Raw genomic sequence first — 22,729 nt, 5'->3', positions numbered from 1 at the left:
TTATACATGTACAGTAGTTGCTTCTGATTCATGTCGTTTAAATTAAACGCACTTCATTTTCTGACATTCGGATTCTTCAATCTCTGCGCCACGCATATTCGCTTCTCATTGGTCAGTTTCCCTAGTTACGGCTGCGCAGCTCCAGGATTGGATCAAGATTTCGGATCAGTGGAGCTTGATCCTGATCCGCTTAGTACAACGCCTTTTCATGATCCTGCTCGAGTGAGCCGAGATCCGATCCTGTTTTTTGATCCCTTTAGTACAACCGCCCCCAGTTGTTTGATTTCTTCTCGTCCTTCAAACCTGAGACTTTATATATTTTTTTTGGTTTGTTTGTTTTGTTAACTTTATTTGCTATATTAAATTTCAAGACATAGGACATAGGAAGCAGAATAGTCTACATTGACAGACAACAAGAACAGAGAGTTTCTTTCATCAAGCAGAAAAACGGTAAAATACACGAATACTGTATTTGCTTATTTTCGGGCAGATTGATTTGGAACAGTGATTAAATATAGTTTGAATGATAACATTCGATGTTCTGGAACTTCATCAGAGAGTTAAACCCTCGTATTGACTAATCCGGTTAAAGGACATCTCATCATTTTCTAATATATTAATATGCATCAATGTAATCAAGTCATATCCACAAAGCAGAAAACATCTACAATATACCCCCTAATAAGCCATGTTTATATACATTAATATAGTAAATAATAAAAAAATAAATAAACATTGCGTGATATGTAGGATGATGGGACATGTAGTTTGTGTGAAACACAGGACCACGTTTTTTCACTATTTTCTCATACAATATAGTTACTGTATATATAAAATATATTATACATAAAACACGATTAATGGAACATGCTTTATTTGAGGTCAAAAAGCATAGACCTCTCATTGGGTGTCTATATCTTTTTATCACAGACCACATTGATAGTGTTCCCTGAGCACGTCACTGGTCTGCGTTGTTGCAACGGTTGAAAGCGGTTGAAGAACTAGGGTCTTCTTCGCTTGGGTTCAATATAAAAGAGGGCGTATTTTAAAAAAAATACGTGTCATGGCTTCTCATGGGAAGGGGGAAAGGCACGACTTCTTGGTCTCTTTCGGGACTGATCTGCTGGCTGGAGGGATAGCCGCCGCTATCTCCAAGACGGCCGTGGCGCCGATTGAGCGGGTGAAACTGCTGCTGCAAGTCCAGGCCTCCTCCAAACAAATCCGGCCCGAGAACCGCTACAAGGGTATTGTCGACTGCTTTGTCAGGATACCAAAGGAGCAAGGTAGGACTCATGAGTCGAGGACAAGGTTAATTGTTGAACATTTGATAGACATGGTATTTACTCATGCATTCGTTATCGCCATCTAACAGCATGACACATGGCTTCAGTCGGTGATTACCTTCGTTTAAATGGTCACGTGATACTGGTACTGCAGTTTATTTGTGATTTAGTTTTTATTTTTGGTATTTACACGACATACTACATTTCGGTAACCTCACACAACACAGTTGAGTTAGAAGCGACTTTCCAGTGACATTGGTTTAGTTTGACATATGTAGTCAACCGCGCCAGTAAGTTTGGTTTATAAATATATTCTATGATTAATTGACAAATCAAGTTTTAACTATACAGACAGTTCTAAGAACATACGGTTTAAAACATGAAAACGTGGATTTGCACGCACCTTTAAACACGTTTAAATACGTTTACAGCAGCAAGCATATGACGTAATTATATAGTAAAAACAGTTTGACAAATGAATTGTTAATTCAATTAATGCAAAGGTCAATATATATATATATATATATATATATATATATATATATATATATAAAAGAAAGGGATATTTCACGCACTTAAAAATGTAGAATATATATAGAATATATGTAAAGGTAGAATATATATATATATATATATATATATATATATATATATATATATATATATATATATAGAATATATGTAAAGGTAGAATATATATATATATATATATATATATATATATATATATATATATACACACACACACACACACACACACAATCAGGATACTCATACTAGTGGTACCTGTTAGTGGTCTCTACGCTATTGGGACAACGTGCTGGTGTTTTTAAGTATTTTACCTGCGTGTAACTTACACTGTAAGGCACGAAGTAACTGACCTAACATTTGCACACCGATGCTGTATCACATAGGTACACAGCAGGAGTGTACATATACTATATATTGTATTATTAGTTACTATTTAAACTACTGATGTTAATAACCCCTCCGTTATAATTATATTACATTAACCGTTATTACATCGGTATTGATTGATAGACGTTGATATATAGTGATGTGAATAATTTAGCAGTGGTGTAAATTGTTGGTAACTAATGATGGATAACAGAGTTGTAGTTCTTATTCATGTCTGGGCACATTGAATGCGACCAGAATGTATTAATAATGATTATTGCTTTTACATTGTCCTTTTTTTCATTGTAGGATTTATCAGTTTCTGGCGTGGTAACCTAGCCAACGTTATTCGATACTTTCCAACGCAAGCTCTGAACTTTGCCTTCAAGGACAAGTATAAACAGATTTTTATGTCAGGAGTCAACAAAGATAAACAGGTACATTGTGTATACAGCAGTCTGGCAGCAGTGTGGAGTAGTGGTTAGGGCTCTGGACTCTTGACCAGAGGGTTGTGGGTTCAATCCCAGGTGGAGGACACTGCAGCTCTACCCTTGAGCAAGGTACTTTACCTAGATTGCTCCAGTACAAACACAACTGTATAAATGGGTAATTGTATGTAAAAATAATGTGATATCTTGTAACAATTGTAAGTTTCCCTGGATAAGGGCATCTGCTAAGAAATAAGTAATACTGAATAGGCTGGTGGTTAATATATTTAAGGCCATATTATCCATATTTAAATATATGTTAAATAAACAAAGAAAAATTCCCGGGAATATTTTTAAAGATAAAAACTGAAAATGTGGAATACTACCTCTCTATGAAGGAGTTGGGTCACATTCCATTCCATCAACTAATTAAGAAAAAAGTAAAGAAAGCATTCATGTAAAAAAAACAAAAGCACAATATGTAAATCATGATATTTTTGGTGATTTAAGATACATTAACAGACTACAAATGATTGTATTCATTTTTCTTGATGGGAACTTGGGGAACATATAGGTTCAGTATTGAAGATTATGCTTAGGTTAGAATATAGGGAAACACATACAGACGTGCTCAAATTTGTTGGTACCCCTCCACAAAAAACGAAGAATGCACAATTTTCTCTGAAATAACTTGAAACTGACAAAAGTAATTGGCATCCACCATTGTTTATTCCATATTTAATAGAAATCTGACTTTGCTTTTGATTTTTTATTCAACATAATATTGTAAATAATAAAACAAATGAAAATGGCATGGACAAAAATGATGGGACCGCTAACCTAATATTTTGTTGCACAACCTTTAGAGGCAATCACTGCAATCAAACGTTTTCTGTAGCTCTCAATGAGACTTCTGCACCTGTTAACAGGTAGTTTGGCCCACTCTTCCTGAGCAAACTGCTCCAGTTGTCTCAGGTTTGATGGGTGCCTTCTCCAGACTGCAAGTTTCAGCTCTTTCCATAGATGTTCGATAGGATTCAGATCAGGACTCATAGATGGCCACTTCAGAATAGTCCAATGTTTTGTTCTTTTCCATTCTTGGGTGCTTTTAGCTGTGTGTTTTGGGTCATTATCCTGTTGGAGGACCCATGACCTGCGACTGAGACAGAGCTTTCTGACACTGGGCAGTACGTTTTGCTCCCGAATGCCTTGATAGTCTTGAGATTTCATTGTGCCCTGCACAGATTCAAGGCACCCTGTGCCAGACGCAGCAAAGCAAACCCAAAACATAACCGAGCCTCCTCCATGTTTCACTGTAGGTATGGTGTTCTTTTCTTTGAAAGCTTCATTTTTTCGTCTGTGAACATAGAGCTGATGTGACTTGCCAAAAAGCTCCAGTTTTGACTCATCTGTCCAAAGGACATTCTCCCAGAAGGATTGTGGCTTGTCAATATGCATTTTAGCAAATTCCAGTCTGGCTTTTTTATGTTTTTCTTTCAAAAGTGGAGTCCTCCTGGGTCTTCTTCCATGGAGCCCACTTTCGCTCAAAAAGTGACGGATGGTGCGATCAGAAACTGACGTACCTTTACCTTGGAGTTCAGCTTGTATCTCTTTGGCAGTTATCCTTGGTTCTTTTTCTACCATTCGCACTATCCTTCTGTTCACTCTGGGGTCGATTTTCCTCTTGCGGCCGCGCCCAGGGAGGTTGGCTACAGTTCCATGGACCTTAAACTTCTTAATAATATTTGCAACTGTTGTCACAGGAACATCAAGCTGCTTGGAGATGGTCTTGTAGCCTTTACCTTTACCATGCTTGTCTATTATTTTCTTTCTGATCTCCTCAGACAACTCTCTCCTTTGCTTTCTCTGGTCCATGTTCAGTGTGGTGCACACAATGATACCAAACAGCACAGTGACTACTTTTCTCCATTTAAATAGGCTGAATGACTGATTACAAGATTGGAGACATGTGTGATACTAATTAAAGAAACTAATTAGTTTGAAATATCACTATAATCCAATTATTTATTATCTTTTCTAAGGGGTACCAAAAAATGTGTCCAGGCCATTTTAGAATATCTTTGTAGAATAAGCAATAATTAATCTATTTTCACAGCTTCTTTGCTTTATTCTATGACATACCAAAGGCATGCAAGTATACATGATAAAATAGCTTTTAATTTCATCACTTTTCAGGAGGAATGAAGCATTATTTCAATGAGCTGTAAGGGTACCAACAAATTTGAGCCTGTCTGTATTTTAATGTTCTCTCTATAAAAGATTACAATGATTTTTTTGTTGAACATAGAATGTATTTAATTTAAATCTGTCACTTAAAACATTATTAGTTTTAAAATGTGAGAAGAGCTTAATCTTTAAACAGGCTACATTTATTACTGAAGTTCATTCACAGTACAGATAATTGCACATCCCAAACAGCTTGGAAAAGGGTAACAATATTATAGTACAGTACATAGTTCATTTTGTACAGGTTCTGTAATGATTTTTCACATATGTAGAAGAATAATTGTTTTTCTTTTTTTGCTTGTTTGTAGTTCTGGAGGTATTTTTTAGCAAATTTAGCTTCTGGAGGAGCTGCTGGTGCCACATCACTGTGTTTTGTGTATCCATTGGACTTTGCAAGAACTCGTTTAGGGGCTGATATTGGAAGAGGTGAGTATCATCAATCCACATTGTCTATCTACTTGTGTTATATATATATATATATATATATATATATATATATATATATATATATATATATATATACAGTGCCTTGCAAAAGTATTCAGACCCCTGACCAATTCTCTCATATTACTGAATTACAAATGGTACATTGAAATTTCATTCTGTTTGATATTTTATTTTAAAACACTGAAACTCAAAATCAATTATTGTAAGGTGACATTGGTTTTATGTTGGGGATTATTTTTAAGAAAAATAAAAAACTGAAATATTTTGCTTGCATAAGTTTTCAACCCCCACACATTAATATTTGGTAGAGCCACCTTTCGCTGCAATAACAGCTTTAAGTCTTTTGGGGTAAGTATGTACCAGCTTTGCACACAGTGTCGGAGTGATTTTGGCCCATTCTTCTTGGCAGATTTGCTCCAGGTTATTCAGGTTGGTTGGACGACGCTTGTGGACCGCAATTTTCAAATAGTGCCTGTGGCAATGTGCCCCGTCCCTGTGTGCATTTGTATGTATGCGTGCGTATGTTAATGTTGGTGTATAGATTGGTACACGGGATATAAACAGGTCTGTGTTTCACGTGTGTTTAAATTGTATATTTGTATTTAGGCACGGGATTGCACATCACGCACGTGCATTTAAAATATAATATGCGAGCACGGGGTTGCACAGAATTAATTCACGTGCTGGGATTCAAGTGAAGAATTAATTAGTAATTGAATCCCAGCACAACAGTATATATAGATGCACATTTTCATTCAGTGGGGGTTGGTGTTCGGTGAGTGGAGAACGGGAGAGAGAGAAGGAGAAAATAAAACAAAGTAAGAACGTAAATTAGTTGTATCTGCTCACCGTGTTTTGTTCGTCTGTCTGTGCACTGTTTAGTTCGTTTCGTTTGTCTATTTATTTTGGCGCAAGTGCCGTGTCCCGTGTTTTCTGTTTAAACCTTTTATTTTGTCATTAAACGCTGAGTGCAGCCATTGCACTCAGCATTTCTCATCACCATCACCGTCTCTGTGTATTCCTTTTCTGGTCTGACGCCACCCACTCTGGCCGTCTTTGTGACAGTGCCACAGATTCTCAATTGGGATTGAGATCAGGACTTTGACTGGGCCACTGTAGGACATTCAACTTTTTGTTCTTGAGCCACTCCAATGTTGCTTTGGCCTTGTGATTGGGATCATTGTCCTGCTGAAAGGTGAATTTCCTCCCAAGCTTCAGTTTTTTAGCGGACTGAAGCAGGTTCTCTTGCAGTATTTCCCTGTATTTTGCTCCATCCATTCTTCCTTCAATTTTAACAAGATGCCCAGTCCCTGCTGATGAGAAGCATCCCCACAGCATGATGCTGCCACCACCAGAGCTCTTGATATGGTTGACTGGTGCACCTTTACTCCACTCCCAGCCACTGAACTTTGTAGCTCCTTCAAAGTGATTGTTGGCCTCTCTGTGGCTTCTCTCACAAGTCTCCTTCTTGTTTGAGCGCTGAGTTTTGAGGGACGGCCTTTTCTTGGCAGTGCCTGGGTGGTGTGATGCAGCTTCCACTTCCTGATTATTGATCCAACTGTGCTCACTGGGATATCCAAACACCTTTCCCTAATCTATGCATTTGTATTACTTTATCTCTAACTTCTGTAGAATGCTCTTTGGTCTTCATTTTCCTTCAGATTCACAGCCTGACAAATGATCCTTCAACAGTGGGGGTTTTATCCAGAAAATCTGACAGCAACTTTAATGGTTCACAGGTGGAGGCCAATGGTAAGGTAATTGTGTCTTCGTTAGGGCAATTTCTTTAATCGGTGTAAACTTGGAGCTTCCACAGCACAGGGGTTGAATACTTATGCAAGCAAGATATTTCCGTTTTTTATTTTTCTTAAAATTATTTCCCAACATAAAACCAAATGTCACCTTACAATAATTGATTTTGAGTTTCAGTGTTTTAAAATAAAATATCAAACAGAACGAAATTTCAATGTACCATTTGTAATTCAGTAATATGAGAGAATTGGTCAGGGGTCTGAATACTTTTGCAAGGCACTGTATATATATATATATATATATATATATATATATATATATATATATATATATATATATATATATATATATATATATATATATACAGTGCCTTTCATAAGTATTCACCCCCCTTGGACTTTTCCACATTTTGTAGTGTTACAACCAGGAATTAAAATTGATTTAATTAGGATTTTTTGTCACTGATCTACACAAAATAGTCCATAATGTCGAAGTGGGGAAAAAAATCTACATATTTTTCAAAATTATTTACAAATAAAAAACTGCAAAGTCTTGATTGCACAAGTATTCACCCCCTTTGCTGTGACACCGCTAAATAAGCTCTGGTGCAACCAATTGCCTTCAGAAGTCACATAATTAGTTGAATGGAGTCCACCTGTGTGCAATTAAAGTGTCACATGATCTCAGATTAAATACACCTGTTTCTGGAAGGCCTCAGAGTTTGTTAGAGAGCATATCTAAACAAACAGCATCATGAAGACCAAGGAGCTATCAAAACAAGTCTGGGATAAATTTCTGGAGAAGCACCAATCAGGGTTGGGTTATAAAAAAATATCCCAAACTTTGAACATCCCCGGAGCACCGTTAAATCCATTATTAAGAAATGGAAAGAATATGACACAACCGCGACTCTGCCTAGAGAAGGCCGTCCACCAAAACTCAGTGACCAGGTAAGGAGGGCATTAGTCAGAGAAGCAACCAAGAGGCCAATGGTAACTCTGAAGGAGCTGGAGAGATCCACAGCTGAGATGGGAGAAACCGTCCATGGGACAACTATAACCCGGACGCTCCACAAAGCTGAGCTTTATGGAAGAGTGGCGAGAAGAAAGCCATTGCTGAAAAAAACCCATTTCAAATCCTGTTTGGATTTTGCCAAAAGGCACGTGGGAGACACAGCAAACATGTGGAAAAAGGTTCTCTGGTCTGATGAGACCAAAATTGAACTTTTTGGCCTTAGCGCAAAACGCTATGTGTGGAGCAAAAGCCAACACTGCTCATCACCCTGAGAACACCATCCCCACAGTGAAGCATGGTGGTGGCAGCATCATGTTATGGGGATGCTTTTCATCAGCAGGGACTGGGAAACTGGTCAGGATTGAGGGCAAGATGGGATGGAGCCAAATACAGGGAAATTCTAGAGGAAAACCTGTTTCAGTCTGCAAGAGACCTGGGACTGGGGCGGAGGTTCACCTTTCAGCAGGACAATGACCCTAAACACACAGACAAAGCTACACTGGAGTGGTTTAAAAACAAGAACCTGAATGTCTTAGAATGGTCCAGTCAAAGCCCAGACCTCAATCCGATTGAGAATCTGTGGCAAGACTTGAAAATTGCTGTTCACCAATGGTTCCCATCCAACTTGACAGAGCTTGAGCAATTTTGCCAAGAAGAATGGGCAAAAATTGCAGGATCCAGATGTGCAAAGCTGGTACATACTTACCCAAAAAGACTCACAGCTGTAATTGCTGCCAAAGGTGCTTCTACCAAGTATTGACTCAGGGGGGTGAATACTTATGCAACCAACAAATGTCTTTTTTTTTTGTTTAATTAACTTTTGTGTCACAATAAAAAATACTTTGCACCTTCAAAGTGTTAAGTATGTTGTGTAAATCAAATGGTAAAAATCCCAATTAAATCCATTTTAATTCCAGGTTGTAACACTACAAAATGTGGTAAAGTCCAAGGGGGGTGAATACTTATGCAAGGCACTGTATAGATATATTACATCATTAAACTAACAAGAAAGTACCATATTTTTACTCTTCATGTGTGCATCATTAGTTGTTTTTGCTGCTATTTTTATACAGTGTCTCATCTCCCACCCCCTTTTTTTGCTTTAGTTAGTAGCTAGGTGACAGTCTACTCCTTCAATCAATAGGAATTGAGAACTCTATTTCAGGCCAGCAGGGAGACTCTTTATCCACAGTGTGCAATTCAATCTGTAGTTGAGCATACTCTAAAACTAAACTACTTTCCTTTTCCTTCCCCAATTTCACTAGGATAACATTCTAGAAAGGGTAATAATAAAATAAAGGAAACCACTGCTAGATTAACATACTTTGATTAATAACTCGATTTAGTTAATATTGAAAAATATGAATAGCTTCAAATTAGTCACAAAACATATTAATCATAGGCATCAATTGGATTTTTAAACTACTGTTATCAAGTAAAAAAGTTAGTATGAAAATGTTTCCAGTAAAAAAAAAACACACGTGCATCTCAAAGCCTAGCCCGCAGTACAAATGCATTTCTTACAACTCATGAGCAAAAACATAATTTCCAAATTAATAACCGAAATGCATTTTTTTTTTTTTAAATACTGAATTTTGACCATCGGTTACTTAAGGCGGAATTTCATGAGGCAGACCGACTCCGACACGTTCTGCTTGTTCGATGTGGAATAAGAACAGGTTGTAGCCGTTTCACGAAATCATTTAGTTCCATTTCTGTTCTTGCATCACGGCATACAGCGATTTGGGGATGCTGTTTGTGCATTGTGATGACTTTTTTTAGACAGAACGTTCCAAGCAATAGTTATATCATATATGATAAACTATAACATTCATATTATGGGTCAAATACATAAAAAAATGATCGCTATACAGTACAGACCATCGTAAATCGAGGCTATTGTATTTTGCCAGTATTGCATGTACAGCTGTAATTTATCTATTAGAATACAGTGAATTAGCAGTACAGCTATGGCCAAAATTTTGCATCTCCCTAAATAATTAAATCATTTTGCTTCATAGTTGAATGAAGCCTGTGGAATGTTAACATATTGAATTACATACCACTTTGTAGTTTTCCATACTTAACGAAAAACTGACAACAATTAAAAAATGTGACATTTTGAAGTCCAACATGCCTTATACTACTGTGCAACTAGTAAGGCTTCCGGTAGACTTTGATTACATGATGTAAATAAAACATCTAGATTATGTTAATCTATTATTTATTTATATTTTTTAATCATGTCTCAATCCAAAAATAAAAATGTAGGTGATGTAAAGCTTTTGTCCATAGCTGTACCTGCGGGGCTGCGCCATGTTTCACCGTGTGGAACTGCGCCTCGAGCAGACCGGGCTGTTCAACCGAACAAACAGAACACATTCCACGACAGGAAGGTGGAACGGTTTCACCAAATCAGGTTGTCCAGTTCTCTTCGGTCTGTTCGGTCTGACGAAATTACGCCTTTAGTATCACATCTCCCAGCAGAGCAATCACATGACCTTAACACTGACCTATTGCGAGAGCGCTCACTCTGCATCCCGCCTCCAGATAGATAATTTCTCAACTGTGATTTGTGAATTTGTATTTTGATTGAAAGTCTGCCAATAATACCTTGCTACGTTTTTATTTTTTTTAATCCCAGTGGAGTTGCTGCACCTATATATTTTTTATGTCTCGTCATTAAAGTGGGCTCAGATAAAAAAAGAAATACTGAATTAAGGAGACAGGAATACAACAGGACTGAAAAAAAAAACTGTCCTTCATGGTAAAATGGCCACAAAGCGAAAGTAAGCTCTAAGAGTAAGCTCCAAGAGGCCTGACCTAATAGAAAGTCTTCTTTTAGGATTAGGACAATGACACAGTTCTTTTTCAGGACCTGCGGAGCGGCAGTTCCATGGCCTACTGGACTGCATTGTCAAGATTGCAAAAAGCGACGGGCCCATGGGTCTGTACCAGGGATTTGGGGTCTCTGTGCAGGGCATCATTGTGTATCGTGCTTCTTACTTTGGATGCTACGATACAGCCAAGGTATTTCTCTTCAATTCATAATTGTTCTGCATTAAGTAGCGTTGATTGTAATAGCTTTAAATATGTTAACAAAATGAGCTGAATGCTCAGTAGTAGGTGTTCAAAAAGATTTGTCATTCACATCAATAAATTTGTTATGCTTCTGTGTAAGTCATGATGGTCAATGAACAAATAGAAAGACTTCATGTAAAATCTGAGACATTAAAAATATATATTTTTGGCTTTTATTTACAACAATTTACAGAACATAGTAATTATGTCTTTTTGTTATGGTAAAAATGGTACAGGATATAACTCACTTGGGATCACGCACTTAGTTTAAAAGTTATATCGTATCTAGCAACATAATGAACTTCCATAGGCATTTCAGTAAACAGCTAAATGCACATGCCAATTTTGAATACAAAGTAAATATTTAACTGAAGTCAGACTATGAGATGTAGTTTTACCCATCCTTTCTTGATGGTGAAGGATATGTTTGCCAACCTTCCTCTGTCTGGTATAGTTGGTTCTCCTGTGGAGAAATACAGCTTACTGTTTCAAAACATCTCACACCACAGAATAAGAGCTGTCACCATGACCTTCATCCACTGTATGCACCTGCAGAGAGGCGCCTCCATAAAAAAAACAGGTTCTGATACTATCAACAGCTTGTGCTGAAAAGACCTTCGAAAATGTCATAAAATTGAATAAACAGATTAATAGATTTTTAAGATGAAAGAAGTGTAAAACTGAGATAGCCGCTATACACCCCAGATATTCCAATAACAAGAAAATAACTACAGTAATCTAAGTAGTTTAATCATAATTGACCTTACGGTTTATACAACAAAGTTAGTTTTTTAATTAAAAAACACAGATTCATTATTTTTACTTACTAAATATATAATGTTTATTATAGAGTCTACTTATTTCTAGAAGGCTAGCAGGATTTTGTTTTAGATCCTTCACTTCTACAGGCACCACCTGCCAGTGGTATTATTCTTCACCATTCACATATTAAAAATAAACAAATACATATAACCCAGACGTATTGTGAAAAGACAATGCACAAGGAGCAGTAACTATTGAATTTATAGTATTGAAAAAACAAAATAGCATTTGGTGTCATGTGTCACAATCAATAGAACATGCTGTATTGTGCATTGCTTTTTGTTCTTTTTAGATACAATATTTGTATTGACCTCCTTTTCTGCAGGGAATTCTGCCAAACCCAAAGAGCACCCCATTCATTGTGTCCTTCCTCATCGCTCAGATAGTGACGACATTCTCTGGGATTCTGTCCTATCCCTTTGACACGGTCAGGAGGAGAATGATGATGCAAGTATGTCAAATTCATATACTTTGGTGCCCTCAAATATTGGGGATGGTTGGGATGTGGCATAAGTAAAGTTAGTTTGGGAGGGGAAAACCCCCCAAAACATTCTGATCACCCCAATGCCCTCTTCTCCGACTTAAACAGCCTTCAATGACGATGTGTATCCACCAGAATGCAGAAAAGAATTGTCAACGTGTTGCCAGCTAATCAGATGAAATGCAAATGTGAAAAAAAAATAATAGGGCTGTGTTCAAAGGCTCAAAGGTTCGAAGGTAAATTGTTAACAGAAACCATTTGACAATGGGGGGGGGGGGGGGGGTACCTATAGCGGTTGTAGTGCTTCAGTAAAATATGTACTGAATAACAAGTGTACAAGACAGTGTAAGAGAAGTGCTGTGGTACTGTGATAGAATAAATTTGAAACACCAACACTAATCATTTCGAAAACTGAGCACCTCCCCCCCAGCCCGTGTTATCCAGAGGCAGAACTTTAATTTCTTCATTCGCCATCTCGACAGCAAAGTGTTGTATAGTGTAAGCTGTATTGAAAGAAATGTCTCAAACCCTCTGCTGTTTGGGGTTTTTTTGTTAAATGTCCATACTACCAAAAAAAGTTGAATGCAAACTGTGCAAGCGACCCGTATCATGGAGGCACAACCAATCTCTGGGATCACTAAGTTCATATTATTATTATTATTATTATTATTATTATTATTATTATTATTATTATTATTATTATTATTATTAATAATAATTTCTTAGCAGACACCCTTATCCAGGGTGACTTACAGTTACAGTTGTTGTTACAAGAATTGCCTTGGCCAAACAGAAGAGAATTTGAACAATTCGGCCAGGAGGGAGTTGCAGTAATCAAGGCAGGACAGTAGCAGGGCCTGAACTAGGAGCTGCGTGGAGTAGTCGGTGAGGAAGGGGCGAATTCTGCATATGTTGCTGAGTAGTGATGTGCTGAGAGTAGGAGAGGGAGGGGTCGAGGGTGACACCGAGGTTCTTGATGGATGAGGAGGAAGAGAGGATGGTGGATTCAAGTGGAATAGAGATAGAGAGATCAGCGGTGGGGGGGAAAGGAGAAGAAGACCTGAGCATCATCAACATAGAAATGACACGAGAAGCCATGGGAGGAGATGAGTGGACCCAGAGAGTGGGTGTAGAGAGAAAACAGGAGGGGTCCCAGGACTGAGCCTTGGGGGAAACTTGTCGAAAGAGAGCAAGAGGCAGAGGGTGAGCCACGCCAGGACACCTGGTACACGTATCACTACCAGCCCCCCATCTCATTTCTCAGAGCATTAATTTCTTAAGGAAGAAATACAGTTGTTGTTGTTACTACTATTTTGGCACCAAAACTGCCTTTGGTGTGTTTCTTTTTTCCACCGCTGCCACAATATGTAGAAACGTTCATTTGCCCGTTTGTAGTATTGTAGTATTAATGTAGTAAAACGTGACTGTGACTGATAACCTGCTGGGAATGGTGACTGTTAAATAAAGTTTTGCTTTGCCTAAGTCCGCTGCAGTTCTTTGAATTGGCCGCAGTAAGGTGCTGTTGCAATGCAAGCTTACTGTATATATTGCAAGCAGCATCAATTACGTATAAATAAACGTGTATTTTTTTATTTTATTTAAATTATAAAAACACAATTACTATTCTATATAACATATTTTTAAACTACATATGAATGTTTTATTCCATGTCTATGGATTATCTGTAAAATTATAGGAATTTCAATCAAATATAAACAAGTAGTTATGGTGACATGCAAATTAGTACCAATCAAAAGTTCTAACCTTCATTGCAGCCCTAAAAAATAATATAAAAATAATTCTAGACATATAATCATTTTGATAACAAAACCAGTTAAATGTTAATTTTATAAGAAAGTACACCTTTAAATTAAACTGTTCTGAAATTTTAAAAGGATGTGAATAATATAAAAACTAACATTGGACACTATTTTGAATCAGGAGACGAAGTGCTGTCTTTAAATGTTAGCTTGCGAGGTTCAGGGGGCGTGGAGCTGGGGGCCTCTAATCTTCTAATCTTTTAATTTTCTAATCTCCAGTTAATTAGCATCTATTTACTATTTAAGACCTGATCACCTGCACCTTTTCTGTCTAGTGTTTCGTTTTCCTCCTCCTCCCCTCCTCCACCTTCTTACATGCCTTCGCATCGGTCGTCTCTGGGGGGAAAGTGAGTCTCACTTCCCCGACCTCAGGGCTAGGCATCCGCCTCCCTTACCTTCAGGGGGGTTCTCACCACATGAGTCAGAGCGGACCCCCGGCCAAACTCTGTCCTGTCGCAGCTCCTGCGCTCATCTTATCTCACTCGAGGCTCTGTTCTATTCTGCCTCTCTTCAGGACGTGGTCACTCGTGCTGAGTCCTATACTAACCTTTATGCTTTGTCCTTATTTTCAGGTCCCAGGCAGCATGACATCTCGGCCAATTGGGTTTTATGAGCGCCCCTTACAGAAGCCTCAGATGCTGGGTACCTCTCTCATCTCCTCTCGAGGGGCGGCTTTCCAAGTCATAACCCTCATATGTGTTTTCGGTTGCTGGGTCCTCCGCCCCTGGGATGTGCGGCATCGTAGCCCTCAGTCAGTGACCTCTTTTCTATCCTGTCTTCGGTCGCTGGGTCCTTTCGCCCCTGAGATGTGTCGGAATCGTCGCCCTCAGTCAGTGACCATCTTTTCTATCCCGTTTCGGTTGCAGGGTCCTCTGCCCCTGGGATGTGCGGCATCGTCGCCCTCAGTCAGTGACCACATTCTGTCCTACTAACTGCTCCTTGCTGCTTCTTCTGCCTTATCCTTCACCCCAGCTCACGCCCAGTGAAATAGTATTTGAGTATACTCCACTCTCGAGTTTGCTTTTGAAAATCTCAAATTAAGTTGAAAATACTCAGATTCTGCATATCTAATTTGGCTTTGAATAAACTTGTTTTATTACATCATTATCTACTTAGATCTCGACCAGAACATCAACTTGAGAGTAGATTTTTAACAAAACTAAGCCCCACTTTCAATGTTTCCTAGTATACCTGCTCAGGGAATGAAGTTAAGGTCATGAAGGGCAAGGCAATGTTGCCTCCGTTGGGTGTGAAGATTCAGGGGCACCAAGGCAGTTCTAGGGGGCAAAAAAACAATTTTATTTATTTATTTACATTTTTATAGCGCCTTTAACCAAGGCGCTTTACAAAGTTAGACAAGATGGTACAATCAAGAATACTGGGTAAAGAAAGAATGCAAGTTATTGGGCTAGGGTGGAGAGATACAGATTAGTTGCTAGTATGAAAGCAGAGGGCCAGAGGCTAAGTCAAGGTCAGGCAAGCAGGGTCATAGCAGGAGGTCTGGGGCCAGGAGTATTAGTATGGGCAAGGCAGAAGAGATGCGTTTTGAGGGAGGAGCGGAAACTACGCAGTGTGGTGACTATTTTATGTTCAGTGGGAGTCTATTCCAATGAAGGGGAGCAAGAAGGGAAAAGGTACGGAAACGGGATTGGGCACAGGGTGAGGGTGGGACAGAGAGGGACAATAGGGATTGGGAGCGTAAAGGACGTGGAGGAACAGAGTAGGTGATCAGTGCAGCCAGATAAGGTGAGGCAAGACCATGGAGAGATTTATACACAAGGGTAAGGAATTGAACAGGCAACGATAATAGACAGGGAGCCAGTGTAGCTGGAGGAGGAGAGGGGAGGTGTGGAAGGAGCAGGGGAGGTTCAATATGATACAGGCAGAGGCATTTTGAATTTGTTGTAATGGTGTAAAAGTGTAGGAGGGGAGGCCAAGGAGGAGGGAATTACAGTAATCGATGAGATTTCATACTCATTCATAAAACAACAAAAAAGAAATACAGAGAGCCTGTTATGTTGATGAAATTTTAATTCAAACAAATACAAATCAATGTTTTCTGAGTGATTCACACACTAATTGTTATAAAAATAAAATATAGGTCACTTTTCCATTGTAAAATTATAATGGTAGAAAAAATTTAAAAACAACATAAACTTTTTTTCTGGTGTAAGAATTTGAGCAAAACTAATAATTATCTTCCTATTTTGTGTTCATTTTTAGCGTTGGTGTTTTGGGGGGAATAACACCGAATTGCAAAACAGCAACGGTCATTGAAATGTATATATGCAATTAGCAATTTATGCACACTAGACATGAAAGGAGTTAGAACGTGTATTGTCCCGTTGCATTTTAAAGTATTGCAATTTTAAGCCTGTTCTGTCAAAATTCAATTTAATTTTGTCTAATCTCGTCCTTTCTGCAGTACTTGACAACTGTAAGTTCACATTAATATTATTATTATTCTCGGGGACAAATTGTTGTGCATCCATTTCTTCGCTGCCACTTTAGACAGCTCTTCTTCCTTCTTTCTTTTTAAACGTTTTTGAGTTGGCACAGGGCTCACGGATGGAAACATCACACAGTGACACTGCCAGTGAACATGTGTGTATTGAATATTCCTGGAAGCGCGGTCATATTGAGCTCAGTCTAACAGCGTCCCTCCCTCTGTTTGCCCTTCATTAACCAATGGTACAGTAAGTCTTTCTCGTAGCTTAGTGCTGGGAGGTGCACAATAAACAATATGGCAACAATAATACATTATAATAATGAGTCATTTTCTCGAGGGACGAGATCAGACAGAATTAAACTGTGAGAACGGGCCAGCTGATGCTGAGCAAGTTTGTGAATGGGTTGTAGATCAGATGTGCTGGTGTTGACGGACACCAGCAGCAATGCCAGATGGGCGTACAGGCATCTTTTGCCCTGTTTTTTTTTTTTATTTGAAAGGCATTGCGGCAAGCAGCTTGGACACTGCGGCAAATGCCGCCGGTGCCTTCAGTTATTTCACACACTGCCTGTTGTATTACCATGAATCCATCAGGTCAGTTAATAACAAAAAAATAACACGTGGTTCTACGTTGCTCATTGTAATATTTCCTTTGAGAATATGAGTTGTAACACTTGACTAAACACATTCATTCAGATTAAAAAACAAAACAAAAAACAAACTTGAGAACAAAACGCGTTTTATTGCTGTGTCTAATCAAACCATAATTTACAGCCCTTTAAACCAAAACGCTACAACATTGATATAGTAGCCAAAAAAACTAAATAAAATAAAATCTTGTCCTGCATCGGCATCTCACATAATGAGAATTCTCAAATGGAAAATTGAGAAAAAACAGATAAATATCTTTGAAATTAGGTCAACAGTTATGTAAAGTGCACAATTACTCAAAATGAAAGTTGTCTAAAAACGTATCTATGTTCTTGACCTTTTGAAAATCTCAAATTAACGTTAACTGGAAAATTTCAGATTTTTCAACCTTTTGAAAATAGAGACGAAAATAGAAGGTACTAACCTTTAGTATTCTGACTCCCATGTGCATTTCAAAGTTTTGGTCATTTGTTTTTAGTTGCATCCCAGATATGACACAAACTGTGATGACAGCTGCCATATACCACATAAACGGAGGTTAAACTGTCTTTAACTTTGAGTTTTTTTGTGCTCTTAGAGTGGGGAAGCAGAACGTCAGTACAGAGGAACAATTCACTGCTTCAAGAAAATCTACAAGCAAGAGGGAGTTCCAGGTTTTTTCCGAGGAGCCTTCTCTAATATCCTGCGTGGGACTGGTGGTGCCTTAGTGCTGGTGTTTTATGATAAAATCAAAGAGTTACTGAACATCAATGTTGGGAGGTCCTCTTCTGAATAATACAGTAAATGTGCTGGTTGGCAAAATAAACATTTTATCTCGAACTGAATATGAAATGTTTTATTGTAGAACTTGCATAATTAGGCAGCAAGTGGGTTTTAAAAGGGATTCTGTCTGTTAAATCTCCGTTGAACATTAAGAATAAAATACTTTTTGAAGATGGTCTATGCTTTGTTGCATTTGTTACAGATATGCAAACTCTTGATAACACCAAGGAGTAAACTTTTCTTTCATGATTCTGTAAGTTACCATTGATTTTTCATCTGATTTAGATCCCAAAGTTTTATAAATCAATTTTTCCTTCCCCTGATTAGCTTCAGTGCCATTTCATGATAGTTTAGAGCCATCATCGACGGGCACTATTGCTTAATTAAACACCATGGTTTTGAAAGAACATCATTATATATATATATATATATATATATATATATATATATATATATATATATATATATATATATATATATTCTGTCATTTAGTCAAGAGAAAAAGATATACAGTAATTTGTGCTTCATTCATTTTGTACCAGATGTCAAATCGCCCGAGAAAGACGTGAAACCATAAATTAACCTCATACTTAATACTCATATAACCTAGAAATTGGCATTAAACAATAGACTCAGTTAAACATATTACATCAGAAAGTATTTTTTCCATACTGCCCCGATTCATTTATTGTAACAATAGTAAAAACAATAATAATACAACTTTATTCAATTATTTATTTATTTATTTTTTATACCAGCTTTCGACTACTCGCTGCGAGGCCAACTGATTATCTTCATCGGTCATGAGTTTAGTACTTAACAAAAGCAAAATAACTTTTGTGGATGTTCTACAGCTGTCTGTGATACATCTTTATTTCAGATTTTTCTTTGATTAACACAAATTAAGACGATTACTATTAGATTTTGCCCACCTCTTAGTAAATGACTCTCTGTTGTGAAGAACGGTCTCTTGTGAAGAAAGATCAACACCTGCCTCGAGTTATATGTGGGTTCTGCTGGCAGGTGATTGGTTGAGAGGGCAACCTCTTGCTGGGGCATCTCCAAGAGCACCCACTTCGTCGACCAGCGTGCGCTGTTATTTAAAAAAACCTCAAACAGATTAATTAAGAATGACAGTAAAAACATGGGTTTAAACTGTAATTGTGCACAATGCATGTCTACGATTATTTCCGAAACACCGTCGGGGTCTGATTTCACCGTGTAACAATTTTTTTTTTTTGGTTCCTGGGTAGTAAGTGTTATTTCCTAATTGCTTATGCCTCAAAAGTATAGAAAATGGCTATTATTCCCTACAAACTTTGCTTTTGTGACCAGGACAGTGATATTTTGAAATTTACCTATTTTCCAGAACATTCCAGATAGATTCAGTGCTGAGTAAACTTGGAGTAACTTCTAGAACTTTCCAGTAATATAAATAGTAGTATAAATACAGGGGCATTAAGCCCACCAGTTCAGTTTAGTTCCAGCTGCCTAAGTGGATACATATCTGCATTTTTCTGAGATGGCACCAAGAGGCTGCAAGCATCTGGCAGACGCATTTTGCTATGTCTGTGGCCAATTTATCAAGACAAGAGCGAAAAAGTACTCCGTGGAAGCATCTGCTAAGATGTGTGAGGCCTACAAGGCATATTTCGGCATGCCTGTCGGGGATCAAGACAAACCCTGGGCACCTCATTTCACCTGCAAGCACTGCAAAAAAACTCTGGAAGGTAAGATGGACAATTGTTGCTCGGAATTTTATGTTATAAAATTTGTTAAAATTTTTTAAATTGTAAAAGTTTTTAATTATAAAATGTTTTACAATTTTCAATGTTATTGAAAAAATATATATGAAAAATGTTGCGAGAATCTCTTACACATTAGTCATGGGTAAAATAAATGTATTTTTGTAGGATGGTACAGAGGGGAAAAGAGAGTTCGCTATCCAAGAATTTGGCGGGAACCCACTGACCACTCAAGCAACTGCTACTTCTGCATGGTGGACCCTTCCAAACGTCGGACTGGCAAAAATGCACCTGCTATCACGTATCCGGACCTTCCTTCATCCATCGCCCCGGTGCCACACTGCCATGAGCTCCCCGTACCCACTCCTCCGGAGAGAGAGCAGCCGTCTTTAGAAGAGAGCAGCAAGTCAGAGAGCGAGTAAGACGTTGTAGATCCAGATGACAATTTCAGAGGTGGAGCTGAGGAGAGAAATCCATACTACCCCAACCAAAAATACCTCAACGACTTGATTAGAGATCTTGGTCTCACCAAGTCCAATGCCGAGCTTTTGATGTCTAGGCTCAAGCAATGGAACTTGTTGGATGAAAGTGTGTAAGTCGCAGATCAGAGGAAGCATCACCAACCTTTTTCCAGCTTCTTCACCCGTCAAGATGGGCTCTGCTTCTGCCACAATGTGACCAGTCTGTTCGAGGCAATCAGAATCGCCTGTAACCAGAATGAGTGGCTCCCCTTCATTGACAGCTCATCCAGGAGCCTCAAAGCTGTGCTGCTTCATAATGGTAACAAGTACCCGTCTCTTCCCCTGGCTCACTCGGTGCACCTCAAAGAGGATTACAACAGCATCAAGACCTTGCTGGACGCCTTGAAGTATGATGAGTATGGCTGGGAGGTCATAGGAGACTTCAAAATGGTGGCATTCCTGATGGGTCTCCAAGGCGGTTTTTTCTCTGCTATCTTTGCCTTTGGGACAGCATGGACACCAAGGTGCACTACCACAGGCGGGACTGGCCACAGCGGACCGAGTTCTCTGTGGGGAGGAACAACGTCAAGTGGGAGCCACTGGTGGACCCCCGGAAGGTGCTGATGCCACCACTGCACATCAAATTGGGCCTTATGAAACAATTTGTCAGAGCTCTAGATAAGGAGTCGGCAGCCTTCAAGTACCTTCAAGACTTCTTCCCTAAGCTATCTGAGGCAAAGGTCAAAGCCGGTGTCTTCGTCGGACCACAGATAAAGAAGATCCTGGAGTGCAATGAATTCCCCAAGAAGCTCACTAGTAAGGAGAAAGCGGCTTCGAACAGCTTTGTCGCAGTGGTTCGGGGCTTCCTGGGCAATCACAAGGCCGAAAACTATGTGGAGCTGGTTGAGACTCTGGTGAAGAACTATGGCACAATGGGCTGTAGGATGTCCCTCAAAGTCCATATCTTTGATGCTCATCTTGATAAATTCAAGGAGAACATGGGAGCGTACTCGGAGGAGCAAGGCGAGCGCTTCCACCAGGATATACTGGACTTTGATTGCCGCTACCAAGGACAGTATAACGAGAACATGATGGGAGACTACATTTGGGGGCTGATTCATGAAATTGATTTACAGTATAATCGTAAATCTCGAAAAACTACTCGCTTCTAAATCTTTTGTAGTCATTTTTGTATTACTTTAGTATAAATACATGTTAATTTGGATTCATATGTTGTTTTTTTCTGACTTTATGTGAACGAAAAGACAAATTCGCCCATTTTCTCATTGGAAATAGGTAAATTTCAACATATCACTGTCCTGGTCACAAAAGCAAAGTTTGTGGGGAATAATAGCCATTTTCTATACTTTTGAGGCATAAGCAATTAGGAAATAACACTTACTACCCAGGAACAAAAATTGTGTTACATAGTGTTTTCACTCCTACCACGGCATTCCAGCCCAATTCCACCACTGTATATATAAAAACACACACACACACACACACACACACACACACACACACACACACACACACACACACACACACACACACACACACACACACACACACACACACACACACACACACACACACACACACACACACACACACACACACACACACACACTGATTAGAAAGTAAGTTTACCGCATTCTAAGTTGACCAACATGGATGAGAGGAATTCTCTATAGTGTTGTACCTTCAGGGACTTTTCAGTGAAGATATGTATTAGAAACGTTTTTTTATTATTTAAATCAGCAAACGTAGTCCTGGAGCAAAATATTATTAGTACTTACAAATGTACAGTAATTCAAATATTTAGTTAGTGGCCTTGGTGATACTGTATGTAAGGAAAGTTTTTATTTTTTTATTTTAGCCTTTTTACTACATTTCAGCAAATGAAAATATAGGGTCCTAAAATGCTTCCCTGTTGCTATGTTAGGTTTGGAAATATCTACAACAGAAGTCTGCAACATTACTTTAGTTGTATGACCTACAGTTTCTGGGCTTTCTGTAACAGATGTGTTGTGTTTCTCATTCTGCTGAACTGTGCTTTATTCTTATAAGTCAGTGCTCTGCAGTGAAATTGGTGTAATGTACATTTTAAAACATTTAATAAGCCAAATAGCCATGAATCATACCTCCCCAGGGAAAAGGAAATGAAAAAAAGAGTTCCAGCAATATAGCTTGGTGATATGAGGATTTAAACAGTTTGTATGTGGCCTTTTGCTTCTGTGACTGGACAGGTAAAAGCAAAAATGAACAGGAACAAGGAGTGCCACGAAAGCTGTCTTGGTGGATTTTTGGAGGATGCGGCTAGCTTGTAAGGAACTACTCTTTATGAACAAGGACCCTCATCTTTTACTCCTGTATTATTTAGAGATTT

General features: G+C 38.6%; 1 protein-coding gene across 2 annotated transcripts; it reads left to right on the top strand.

The window, feature by feature from the left end:
* The first annotated feature begins 864 nt into the window (after positions 1 to 864).
* On the top strand, positions 865 to 18,268 carry LOC117421215 (ADP/ATP translocase 4-like). 2 transcript variants are annotated; one of them, XM_059033862.1, is made up of 7 exons: positions 865 to 1,283; positions 2,490 to 2,617; positions 5,164 to 5,281; positions 10,944 to 11,098; positions 12,297 to 12,422; positions 14,845 to 14,914; positions 17,950 to 18,169. In XM_059033862.1, the coding sequence occupies exons 1-7, from the start codon at positions 1,064 to 1,066 to the stop codon at positions 18,048 to 18,050; spliced, it is 918 nt and encodes a 305-aa protein (XP_058889845.1). In that variant the 5' UTR covers positions 865 to 1,063; the 3' UTR covers positions 18,051 to 18,169. The 2 variants fall into 2 exon arrangements, with proteins under 2 accessions (XP_058889845.1, XP_033891216.1); XM_034035325.3 differs by lacking the exon at positions 14,845 to 14,914 and having other exon boundaries at positions 872 to 1,283; positions 17,950 to 18,268.
* The last annotated feature ends 4,461 nt before the right edge of the window (positions 18,269 to 22,729 follow it).

This window comes from Acipenser ruthenus, chromosome 1, assembly GCF_902713425.1.
Source record: "Acipenser ruthenus chromosome 1, fAciRut3.2 maternal haplotype, whole genome shotgun sequence".
Lineage (NCBI taxonomy): Eukaryota > Metazoa > Chordata > Actinopteri > Acipenseriformes > Acipenseridae > Acipenser > Acipenser ruthenus.
Note: the sequence above shows the minus strand (reverse complement) of the source record. Positions and strands in the feature narration are given on the sequence as shown.